Source organism: Cupressus sempervirens, chromosome 5 (assembly GCF_028749045.1).
Source record: "Cupressus sempervirens isolate cs-2001-9-10 chromosome 5, ASM2874904v1, whole genome shotgun sequence".
In the NCBI taxonomy this organism is placed as follows: Eukaryota; Viridiplantae; Streptophyta; class Pinopsida; order Cupressales; family Cupressaceae; genus Cupressus; species Cupressus sempervirens.
The window spans coordinates 307,033,399-307,046,444 of record NC_143122.1 but is presented as its reverse complement, the minus strand read 5'-3'; the positions used below and the strand labels follow the sequence as shown (position 1 = coordinate 307,046,444).

Below are 13,046 nucleotides of genomic sequence, written 5' to 3'. Positions count from 1 at the left end.
CAACTTATTCTTATCTTTGTTCAACTGATTCGGCATTTAATTCATATCCGCCTGCCTACATACCAGGTCCATCGGGCAACATTGCCAAATGTTTACCGCATAGGTTAATTAAGAATTGCACACAGATAATGAACACGAACTCGAACAGTAGAACTCTTATTATTATTCGCATATGCCAAACAGTACATTATGTTTGAATGATAAGATGAATACAATGCTTCCCGAAGGGGTTATAAATACTTTCCGAAGAACTTTCTCGAAGGAGTCCGTCGGCCACATACAACATGTCGCTACATAACAAAAACCTTTCCGAAGGGACCCGTCGGCTACATAACAAGAACCTTTCCGAAGGGACCCGTCGGCTGATACACAATTTCCTTCCCGAAGGGACCCGTCAGCTGATACACAATTTCTACCGACGACATGAATCTCAAGAAAATACTTAGCATAAAAGGCCATCTTCGGACGAAATCCACCTGGATGATTACGTTAGGTAGTGATAATGTACTGTCTATAGATATCCTATCTGACATGCTCCTTCAACTCCTGTCGTGAGGGAAGGAGGTGAGCAAGAGCATCCAACAAAAACTGGTAAGGAGGAAGACAGTCAATCTCAATCCCAATCGAACTCAATAGAGAGGTGGCCTGGGCGTACCAACATTGAGATCTAGTGCTAGTATCGGATCTCATAACTGTAACAGAATAACAGTATGCTAGATAAGAGTATCTATGTCAGTCGATAGTCGAATCCGCAAAACCTTGAAGCTGATGGAAAAACTCGATCAAGTAAAAAATGGCCGCAAGTTTGAAAAGATGAGCTCCAAACTCGGCTAAGATAATGCTGTGGGATGTGAGCCTGTGAAATTTAATGATACACCGTAAAAACAACGTCTGAACACTCTCTATAGAGGCCCAATCTAATAAACGACGAGAAGGTCCCTAAACCACCGAGCCATAGAGAATGGTCGGCCGAGTCAAGGAGTCTAAGAGGGACAACTTGGATAATGTCTGCATTGTTTAATTATACTTGAGTTCATCTAATAGTTTTATTGTGTGAATCATTTGAGTTTTTAGTTTGCCTTCTGAAATACTTTGAGCTTTAGGAGTGGAATTCATATAGTTAATAGTGGCTGTAGATTATTAAGGAGTGAAGACTTTGAGCTTTTGTTTGAGGTTTTTAAGTTTGAAGACATTAGTCAAGAGACTTCTTGCCTTGATAAGTGTTTTATTTAAATTAGAAACCCGCACTAATCGTAGGAGACTTTGAGTCCCTGTTGTTATTCCACCAAAGTATTATTGTAAACTTTCTCCTTAGGAGTTGCTCCTATGTCAACCACTGAGTCACTAGTATTTTCATAGCAATAGGAGATTTTTGTAGGGATAAAAGTTGTAGTTACTTGTAAATCATTCTTGGAAAAAGAGGAATAGATTGAGAGAACCACCCGTTTGTATGATTTCAATTAAAAGTATGTTGTAGCCACTTACAGTAAGAAGGGAGCCTCTCCTATTGTTTGAAAGAGAGATTTATCTCACTACACTGTCGCCTAGGTCACAATTCTACAAGTCGTAGTCCTAGTGACTTCGAAAATTTTTAGCCAACAAGATAATAGAGTTCTCTCTTCCAATAGCCAAAGGCACACACCGAAGACAACTGCCATGATTTTGAGAAAAAAACATATCCTCCAAATTTTTCTAGAATGGCATGACTCCCCCTAAATAGGCTGGAAAAAGTCATGATTTTTTAGATTACAAATCACTAAACCCAAGATTACAAATCACCATTTTTCATGGAAAAAACTGGCAAAACGAACAAAGAAATCCTACACAACTTTGCGTATTATGGAGTATGAAAACCATTTTTGAGGATAAGCTTGAACAACCAAATAGATAACTTGCACAAAATTCAAGACATGAATCATCATACAAAACATTGTTTTTAAGGAAAAAGCAGTAAAACAATTCTAAAAACTATAGAGCCTTCCCTAACATGAGTGAACACTTAATGTTTGAGGAAGAAATTACAAACCTAAAATAAATTTTTTTTGCAAGGGACAAAATTATCAAAACCCACCGAATTTTTTTTGAAGTGCAAAAAGATTATGAAAATCCAAATTGAATTTTTTTATGGGAAAGAATTATGAAAACCCATCGTTTCTTTTGAGGAAAAGTTTTGAAAACCCATTAAATTTTTTTTACGAAAAAAATCATAAAAACCCATCATAAATTTTAAGGGAAAAAATTATGAAAACCCATGCAGTAAAACATGAGACTTCATGTGGTAAACAACATATGCTAGCAACAGTCAACTCACAAAAAGCACATGCAAGCAACAGACAAGAACGTGCAACTGCATGCAACAAACATGCAAATACATGCAACCCTTGAAATCAAAGACTTTTGCTTGAATCGGAAAATTGCATGATCAACACCCTTGGCTAGGCTTGTGATTTTCATCAAAAGTCTTTGGTGATGAACTACAAAATTTTCATGAAATACCTTCAACATTTTTTATTTTAAAAAATCAAAAAACAAATTATTGGAAAACATTTCTAGATGAGATAAGTTGCCAAATTTTATGAAATCCGATTGATTCCCTCTAATACCATGTTATGGTAAATTGAAATTTTATTGAATAGAGAGATGAAAGCTCCTTATATAGATTTATAAAAATGATGTTTTGAAAAGAAACAATTGTGAACTAAAGATGAAATTAAAGACTAACTTATGAAATTAAAGACTAACTTAGATGACCAATAAAAACTAACTTAGTCCTCAGCTTGTGTTTAAAAAGGGGAGAAGGAGCTCATTTCAGGATGCTGGGATATACATTTGATTTTTGTTTGGTTATTGATCTCTCTTAGATAGTCAATTGGAAGCTTCAACTTTAACTCGCTTGGAGGACAAATATCCACAAGCCAGAAGACGGTGGACGAAAACCCATTGTAGTGGAGGTGTCATTTTAGGTGTCTCACTTGTGCTTGCATGGTTTTTTCTTGTTTTAATATTTTCCAATCTGACTTTAATGCTGTTTGTAAGATTGGATTTTTGGTTATTGTATTGCTAATATATAATGCAATAACTAATTTTGAGGATATTTGAATCTGCAATCTTGGTTAAATGCAGGTTATCTGTTGAATATTTGCAAATTCTATTGCATGCATTTGCTGTTCAAGATTTATGTGGTTACAACTAAGAGTTTGGAATCGATACTCAGCTGGGGTATAACAATGGTATTGGAGCTAGTTTTCTTGGCAGCCTATGAAATTTTATGAGTAAACATAGTTTGAAGTATTTTACCTCTGAATATTAATATTTTATGAAGACAAAATTGTCGTGAGCCTCAGATTGAATGAAAGAGATAAAGCTTGCATAATAAGCAATGGAATAATATATTCAAGGATTATATTTATTAATGCATGAAACTGTTGAAGTCGTATCAGTAAAATGTATTTTATTGGAGGAAATATATTTAAGGGAGGCATACAAGGAAGAGAGATCGTTAAAAGGAAGAAAGAGTAGTTTTCAGCTTCATATTATTGGAGGAGAAAAATCGAATTAATGATTTGAGTCACATAGACTTGGGCTAGAAGATATTTCATCGATTCTCCCTAATTTAATACAGTTTTTCCATTGGCCGATTGCTCATCCAGTATAGTCGCATGAATCAAGACCGTCGCTTCATCTTCAAAATAGTAGCTTTGATCTGTTTGATAGGAAATAATCTTATGGAAATTTCAGAACCCTTTTACCAATTGAACGTGGTCACAGAACTTGTGGAATAACCATGGAGTTTATTCAGATTTAGTTTATTGTATTGAGCCAAGAGTGCCAGAATACGGGTGGACAAAACATTAACTCGTCGGCTGCTTTGGAGTCGTGCAGGCATATTGTTTGGATGTCTTCTCTCTTTATCAAGGAACGCAGAACTGGAGGTTAACATAGATAACCCATTGTGTACTGACGGAACATTTACTTCAGACTGAGGCCGAGTCGAGAGAGAAATAGTGCTAAAACTGTGGAGAAGAGTCATCAAACCTGCAATTGAAAGGCCAGAAGTTAGTTTTTTTCCTTGTGAATATGTTATCATAGATAAAATTTGTCGAAGAATTCATATTGGTTGGGAGAAATGACATTTGAAAGTAATATATGAGACTAGAGGGGATTGTCAATTGTTGACTAGGAGAGACAGTTGATCGAAACATCGAATCATACATCGAATCATAATAGAGAGTAGCAACGTCGAACCATTACAAAGAAGAGTTATGAGTAAAATATAATTGTCATATGCTATCAAATGCCACTTGATGAGAAGGCTCAACTAAGCCAAAAGGGAGGCAAGACGAGCTATTTTGTCTTGTGTGTGAAGAAAATAACCTTGTTTAAAGCTTTGATGAGCCGGAAGTTGTAGAAAGTGAAAACAATTAATCCGATTGATTCAAATTTATTGTGGCGGCATATCAACCTCCCTTCAACAGTCTTGTTTTGGGCAATCTTGTCGTGAACAGGAAGGAACACAAGTGTAGGAAGAGGGAAGACTTCCTTAGCTTATTCTGTATGGTGAGTTGCCAGGGAATAATAGCGGGAGTGGGTCTGAAGTTAACTGTTGAATGTCCGTTACAAATTCAAGGAATGCCGGATGATCATAGTGGTCTGACGTTTCAATTGTAACTTGCGTGTAAGATATCTACCTGGCCAATCAACAGTTTCCTCTTCCTTAGTCAGCAATGCTGTTAAAAGAATGGTATCGAGTATTATCACTGTGAAGAAATCGAACAAGAAATCGCGGTGAAGAAATCGAATAATTGGAGAGATTACAAAGGAAGTGTAGAAAGTTCATGGGAGTATTTGTTCATTAGTAAGGAGTGTGCGTAGGAGTCGTGGGTCCAACTAATTATTCAGGGGAAATTGGCAGGTGGAAGCATCTTACTGGGAATAGCAACACCCATCACAGACCTCACACCAGTTAACACAGGCAACGAATTATCTGCACTCTAAGAGTCAAGATGGTCATATTTGTTATTCTGTCATACTACTGGCACAGTGTTCATTGGCATTACTGGAGTATAATTTGAAATAAGGAACTAGCAAAAACGGTTACTGCTGCATAGAACTTGTGTGCTTGATTTCCCTTGTTTCTTATTAATATTTACCAAAACAAGAATGCAAGGTCCTATAGGAAACAGTAAACTGTGACTCAAGAAGAGTAAACAAACAGAAGATTCCACATCCATATTTGCAGATACGTGTGACTAGACTGCCAGTGCAAATTTTAAGGATATTTTACCACAGTGATCAGATAGGAGCCAATTGAATTCAATTAGGTGCATACAGAGGAAGACCGTTACAGAATAATTTGCATTCTGAGAACTTTAATAAAACATGTAGTGAACACCTGCACGCATAACACACACAAACTGGTTACAATGGTACACTGAATTAAATTATAAACAACACTGCAAACTTGAGTAGCAAATACCAGCTGTATATTTGAGCCAGCCAGGGGGAGGACTGAACTACAAACTCTTAGTCACAGGGACCCTGCTAGGTGAATAAGTTGTTTAAGCAAAGCATCTACCATTTCCAGTACTAGTGGACTGTAATGGTACAACAACGGGTCTTCAAAGTATTTAAATCTGCGAACAGGTTATTTAAGCAACCCATTACAAAAGTTGCAGATACAGTCATGGAAACTGAAAATCAAGTGTCTTTTTCAGAATTTAATAACACCTTGAATGGTGAACAACTGAGAGACCCACAGAAAGAAAAGAAATCGGGAAATTGGTTATATGTGACTGGATTACAATTAAACTCCATAGATTCATTAGAAGCCATTATTTCAAACTTGGAGATGATAGAAACATTTTTTAGCGAAGTAGAACAGGTAGATAGTAGGCTCTTGAATTGGGCTTTACACCCTTCATTGTTAACCTTGGTTGAGCCCAGGTTTATAGAGCATCCAGACAAATAGGTCAGTCTTGTAGTTGCCTTATATCTCAATGAGATCTTGCGAATAACATCTTCTATAGCAGCCTATTACGATGATGTGTTGAGGAAAGTTCTATAGCTGCTTGTCAAAAACTTAGAGGGATTACATGATGACAAAGACCATGCATTTGCCAAGAGAGTTATGATTCTAGATATTATGGCAGAGAAAAGAATCATTTACATTATGATTGATCTTGAATGCAATAATTTAATCTTTCAGCTGTTATTTTGCTTCTTGTTTGGAATTGGTAAGCACCATTCAGGAAAAAGTAAAGGCTTGCATGCACACCATTATATCCTCAATTTTCGATGTCCGATGTTAAAATTTGAAAGATGTAGTCAACCTTGTTAGATTTTTGGCGGAGGGAACATAAATATTGCAAAGAATTGCTTAAGTTGATGCTCTCATTTGTAGCCTTCGAGCTTGTGGAGGAGGAAATTAAGCATAGAATCAACAATTTTCAACATCACATGACGGATAGTGAGGTGAATTCCATGGGTTTACCAGTTAAAAGAATGGAAAGAATATAGATGAGGAACACTAAGGTTTCTACGTTGGTGATTTGGAGGTTATTCTTGACAAACAATTTGATGAGCTTGATCCTACTCAAAATAAAAGCATGTTGGAATCTTTCTATGTTGAGCCTTTGCACAAGAATGATAATATAGCAGCAGATTTGCCTATGCATGCAAATCATAGGAACAAGGAAATTAAGGCCTATGATAATATTCTTGAGAGGTGTGATGAACCATGTGTTTCTTATACACCTGGTCTGAACTTAGAGGAACAGTCCAAGATGACACTACAAGAAGATGATTTGTGTCAACATGACAACAATGAGATGCATGCTTAAAAAACTTGTTGAAGGTTAGTGAAGACATGGTTGCTGATTTGCAACTAGTCAAAACAGCCCTTGAATCTATGAAATTAGATTATTTATGTTTGTTTTCCGACAGGGATTATATTCTTAAGGTTGCTGGAATACATGCTGATCAGTTGAGTAAAGGAAAGAATGAGATTGTGGAACATAGTAGGGAACTTAAGGATGCTCAGGAGGCATTGGATGATGCACAGGGTGCTCTTCATGAAGCAAAAAATTAGGTTTGGGTCACAAATCTGACTAGGGAACGTGAGAGTAAAGAGAGGCAAGAGTTTTTCCAAGAAGTAATTACTAAACTTGATAGCTTTCAACAAACTTATGACTTGGATAGTTGTCGCAAGAGACTAAGTACCAAAGTTTCAGATCACATTGAGCTGGTAGACAACCCTTTGTTTGAAGCAGATGCTGGTTGGACTTTGGATAATCAACTTTTTGATTTAAATAAGGGAGCTCTTCTTGATTTTCATGAAGAGGATGATTTTGACTTCAAATTTTGGATCCAATTACAGTTCCTAGCGGTGAATCGTGGTCAGATTGGTGTGCTGAATTGACTACTATCGCCCATCCTTCGATCAACCCATACATGGTTCCAGATTCCAACTTATATGAGTTGGATGAATTTCATTTTTTTGATCACAGGGAATGGTTTTTCAGCCTCATTCTTACTCATGGCACCTATCTACTTAGGGGTTCTCCAAATTGATGACGACAATATTGTACTTTATGCGCCCATGGTGTTGATTTCAGCTACTGAGCAACTCGTTTCTTACATCAACAATTTAGGTTGGGTCGTTGCAATCTATTGTGATATACATATCTCCTTGATACATTTCTATCTCATAGTATCTGATGGTCATGACAACATGGTTTGGGATACTGGTATTAGCACGCCTGACGTATTATTTTTATGGGAAGTCGATGAATGCCTTTGCAATTCTAAGTCTTTCGTTCATACCAAAGTAGCGCAATGGATTGTCAAAGCAACTTTCTTGAGGTTGATATGGGACCTAGGCATTGTGATCTCATGCACGTAGTTGTTTGAGGGCAAACAATCTCAAGGGGGGAGGACTATAATCTCTCCTTTTTTCTTGGACGTTTAAAAATTAATTGCCAAACCCTATTTATATTGATACTGACTATTGAGGACTTAATACACGTTATTCAAGTCAATTTAATAATTAAAATGGGGAGTCGATAAGAGACGAACTAACAAAAGGACAAGGACAGTATTGGAAAGTGAAGTTAGGTAGAGGGATATGAGAAGTCCCCAGGTTGTGTTTAAAAAAGGGAGAAGGAGCTCATTTCAGGATGTTTGGATATACATTTGGTTTTGTTTGGTTATTATTCTCTCTTGGAGAGTCAATTGGAAGCTTCAGCTTCAGCTCGCTTGGAGGATGAAAACCCACAAGTCGGAAGACGGTGGACGAAAACCCATCGTAGTGGAGGCATCATTTTAGGTGTCTCACTTGTGCTTGAATGGTATTTTTATTTTCCAATTCGACTGTAATGTTGTTTGTAAGATTGGATTTTTGGTTATTGTATTGCTGATGTATAATGCAATAATGAATTTTGACGATATTTGTATTTGCAATATTGGTTAAATGCTGGTTATCTGTTAAATATTTGCAAATTCTATTGAATGCATTTTCTGTTCAATATTTATGTGGTTACAATTGAGAGTTTGGAATTGATACCTAGCCAGGGTATTTCCGCGATGGTGCTTAGCCACGGGGGAAGATTGAAAGAAGTGCTAGCTGTAGTAGTAGTCACCATGGTTCGTACTGGAATATCTTGCATGACAATTATAACTATAGCAAGAGTCTCAGTTTGAATCACCATGGGTGTAGGACTACTATGTGTAACCTTAGTCATGAATTGCTCAAACTGAGCTGAGGCTACATCAATCAACCCATCAACTAAGTTGAAGCAGAGGGGATAGACATAGACTATGCATCAAATACATTCTCATATTTATAGTGATCACCTTCTGTTTCTAGTGTGGGGGCTGCTGAGGACATGGGCTGTGCTGGAATCACCATTTCATCTCAAGGAGGTGGATTTTTGGTAGAGAATGCATCCACTACCATGCTAAAAGTTGAATCATGGGACACATCTAATGCAGGTGCCGAGTCCGGAAGAGTTGCAGTCACGTGAACCTTTGTGGAATGTGGAACTGAGATTGTGAGTTCCTTTGCTCTATTTGTATCATTATCACTGGAATCAATTTGGATCGCTTGAGATTCAATTTCTTTTACCTCGAGTATCCTACCAGTGGTCCTTCCTCCTTTGATTGTGAGATTTTGTAAACACTGAGTAGGAGGCTCAATTGTTGAAGATGAAGTTCCATCCTTCCTTTAACCCTTATATCTGTCATCATACCAATCGGACCAGCAGAATCAAAATCTTTCCAAGTTTGAATTTGATGCAGTTGAGGCTTCTCTTCTTCAATCAAATATTGGTATTAGCAAGGACAAGCTGGAAACGAATCCCAGATAGAGGTGTTCTCCTTACTTGACCATGTAGTAGGAAGGACAGCCAACTTTTCTATCCGATGCCAAATATAATCAGGATCTAAAATATGATCATCATCTTCAACCTCATCGGGGATTGATGCAAGGTTTGAATAATTGCTGCTAAGTTTGTTTCTTGATTTCATAATTGCCCATGTATGCAAAATGATCATCGTTGAATAAATTGAAATAGTTTTTGCTTGAAATTTGCAAGATTCAGATTTCGTTTTATGCAGGGGTCTAATATCAAAAATTCTTATTAATATAGAACTTCACAAGTAAAGAAACTCAAAACACTCCAAAAACAGACAAAATCCTCTGAGTTGCCGGAGTGATTAGAGATTTAGCCAACAGGGCTCATCACATGTCCATGCAGTAAAGGCTACTTTTCTTATATTAAATTATGTGCCTGTTAGTCTTATAGGACTCATCATACATACTTCTAGTTAATTTCAGTGTAGTGTAGGGATTTTATTCCATATGAACTTGAAGCCGTTACTATAAATTGTAAAATAACCTATTCTTGATATACTTGTTACTGTATCCTGGCATTGGCTACTTTGAAGGTACACATAAATTTGCATTTTGACAAAACCCTGACAGAGTATTGGAATTCTATGTTTTTTTACAGCATTCCCTTCATGTGGAGCAAACCTCACATTTGGATGAGAATAATTTGAAGGAATCTGAATCATTAGAAAACTCATGTTCTTCAAGTCTAGCCGCACAAGATAAATCAAGTCTTGCTATCCAAAAAGATTTGCTTATGGTATTGCTTACACTATTTCTTTTATATGAATTTAAAACAACTTAGTTCCGCATAAAATAAAAACTATTATTGCTTGTGTCAGGTTCATTTACTCCGCCTTGTGTGCTCATCAAAGGGACCACTTCCAGAGGCATTACCTGAACTTGCATCACAATTGGAAGCTCTAGGGGTAAGAAGATGAATTTAGAGGTAGAAATATGTTTTAGTACTCTAGAAGATTTAAAATCTGATAAATCTGTTTTATTATCAGATTTTGCCTCAGTGGGCTAGAGAATTGGCAAATCAACAGTCCCAGCTCTTTAAGCAAACTTTCCGCTACATATTCTGTCATAATATGATAGGTGGCATCTCTAATGTAAGCATTTGCATCATGTAGTCAAATGTAATTTTTGTTGCATAATGAAGCCATATACTATATATTTCTATTGTAATCGAAGTTGAAGTCAGGTTCTTCTGATTGTATACATGGTAAATCCTTTTGGAATTTACAGCCTTCAGTATCTCTTTTCTGGAAGGCAAGCCCCAAGTTGCTTGGTGAAGGAAATGTTTCATCAATTGGGAATTCACGATATCAAAGTGACTTTGAGGAAGTCTGTTTACTAGGTAAGTTCTTCAGCCTGTGTTGTAATTGTTCTTATCATACACTTTGTAGTCCTCATTACTGCAACTCTTAGTAGATAATGTATTGTTTAATTGTTATTATCTTTTTAGAAACTTTCCTCTCAAAGAATTAGGCTAAACTATGTAGTTGATTAGAGTAATGTTTTTTCTGAAATTCTAATCATTCTGAAAATTTTGATTTTTTTAATCATTTAAATCATATTTTATTTTAGAAATATCAGATTTGCATGCTACATCCACATCTTCTTTGTCATTGCAATGTTTTTATCTAGAGAAGGCATTGGTTTTTTACGATGGGATATTTCTCTGTTTTTGATATTTAGGCTCTCTTAAGTAGTTGTATTACACTTGACTGCTAAATACTTCCATGCAGTGCCATGAAAGATTTCTGAGATTAAGCCTTCCTACAATAAGAGAGTTGTGCATTTGTATAGTTGGTGTTTGTTTTTGTGGAGTCTGTTTCTTTGTGTGGTTAATGGTGGTATTAGTAAGAAAAGTATATTTGTATGAAATAAAACATTACACAGTTTCTTAAAAATTGATGTAAATTTGGGTTCTGAAATATTCATGCAAATACTTGGTCTTTGTCTTGTGCCATGAGCAAAAATACTTTGGTCATGATTATCGATAAAATATTCAAGTTTGATTGGTGTGAGTTGTATAAAATTATAAATTAGCTGTATTTTTTGTTCTCTTTTTGCATCTTTCAATACAGGCCAAGCTAGTTGGCAAAATTGTTTGACTTTTGGTGGTGAATGAAGCTGCATCAATTGCCCTGCTATATAATGCGACCAACAAAACCATTGGTGGATTAGAAGATTTACAACTCTTTGCTCCACATATTCTGGATCTAAGATTTCTTAGTCCTCAACCATCCATTCTGGAATTTTGGTTAAATTAAGATCTACGATCTGCTCAAATGGAAGTCTACTTTAGTCCATCCTCTTGATGTCATCCTTTATCTGAAGATCAATCGAAATGTCCTCAAGGTGATGAACACGAGTTGAAGGCTTTTAGATTTTATTCTTCATCCCCTGATAGTCTAAATGTTTCCCAACTTTGATCTTTTTCAGTTTGATCTGTTGGAGCTCTGTCTCAATGGCCTTGGCTCTTTCTGAAGTTATTAGGGAATATATCTTCTGATCTGTGGTACTGGTGGCTTATGAGAGGACATGTCAATCCTTGACATGTGTTGAGCTAGCTAATATGCATGAACAACCATGGTTAACTTGCTAGTTCCACGAGAATGATCATGTCGGTAGGTTACTGAGAAAGAATGCAGGGATGGTCATGAAAACAACCAACCCTCATGCATGTGAGGGTGGGTAATAAGAGACACTCGTATCCATTTACTTTTTTCCCAAGCTGCATCAAGCACTCTCTTTTCAGAAGTGTTTTATCAAATAAATACATGAAATGCTAAGGGAAGTGTTTAAGAAAGTATCTTGTACTTTCCACTAGTGAACTCGGCTAGGCATTAGAGTCAGCTCTTCATAGTATTCCCATATTGGCCCTAGTGACTAGTCACCTTTGGTTAGAGTTAATAGATTTGGACTTGGCTTGGACTGAGCAAGGCTGACTCAACTTGTAACCTGGCTATGACTTGGTAAAATGAAAAAAAAACCTTGAAATTTTGAGATTTTTAAGCTTGTTTCAAGCACCCATTACTGAATAAAGCTTAAAGACACTAAAACATCATCAAATAGAAGCTAATTTATTGTATACAGAAACATACATCCATCACCTGAAATAACCCTGACAGGATTATTGCTCCTTTTTACACCCAAAACTTAAAACTTCAAAGGTTCGACATTTCGTCAAACAATTAGCAGTCGAGCTCTGATACCACTGAGATGACCCTAGCTATAAAGGTCACTAAATTCCAACAATGTACTGTGGCAATTCGTCAAATGGTTTGCAAAACAGCTTGCTGCATTGGCTACTAAAAAACAATACTGTACTGATGATTTTTATTGAATACTCAGCATACACATAAATGTGATAATTTAAGCAATGTACCAGATAGGTGGATGAATCAAAATGCAATGATTAATACCATTAGGGAAAAATCCAATCACAACCAGTTGAAGATAATGAATTACCAATTCATATATATAACGTCAGCAATAACTAGAACCTGGAATGGCCATAAATAGATGATCTATATATGACACTGTTCGCCCAAAATAGATGATTTGATCGAAATAGAGGCTTTGAAGCAGTTACCACAAAGATTTATATGTTTGTTTTGTAGAGCATCATAATCGCAGGTTCTGATTC

At 36.4% G+C, this 13,046-nt stretch overlaps 1 protein-coding gene across 9 annotated transcripts in view; it reads left to right on the top strand.

Moving 5' to 3' along the window:
• Positions 1–13,046, top strand: part of GCN2 (protein kinase family protein) — a 389,262-nt gene that overhangs the window by 85,864 nt on the left and 290,352 nt on the right. For all 9 annotated transcript variants that reach the window (XR_016364575.1, XR_016364573.1, XR_016364574.1 and 6 more), the window contains exons 7-10: positions 10,008–10,145; positions 10,228–10,314; positions 10,396–10,500; positions 10,637–10,748. Coding sequence is in view for 6 of the 9 variants with exons in the window: in XM_089829969.1 (XP_089686095.1) it covers positions 10,008–10,145; positions 10,228–10,314; positions 10,396–10,500; positions 10,637–10,748 (442 nt within the window). In the remaining 3 variants the exon portion in view is untranslated. The remainder of the gene's footprint in view (positions 1–10,007; positions 10,146–10,227; positions 10,315–10,395; positions 10,501–10,636; positions 10,749–13,046) is intronic.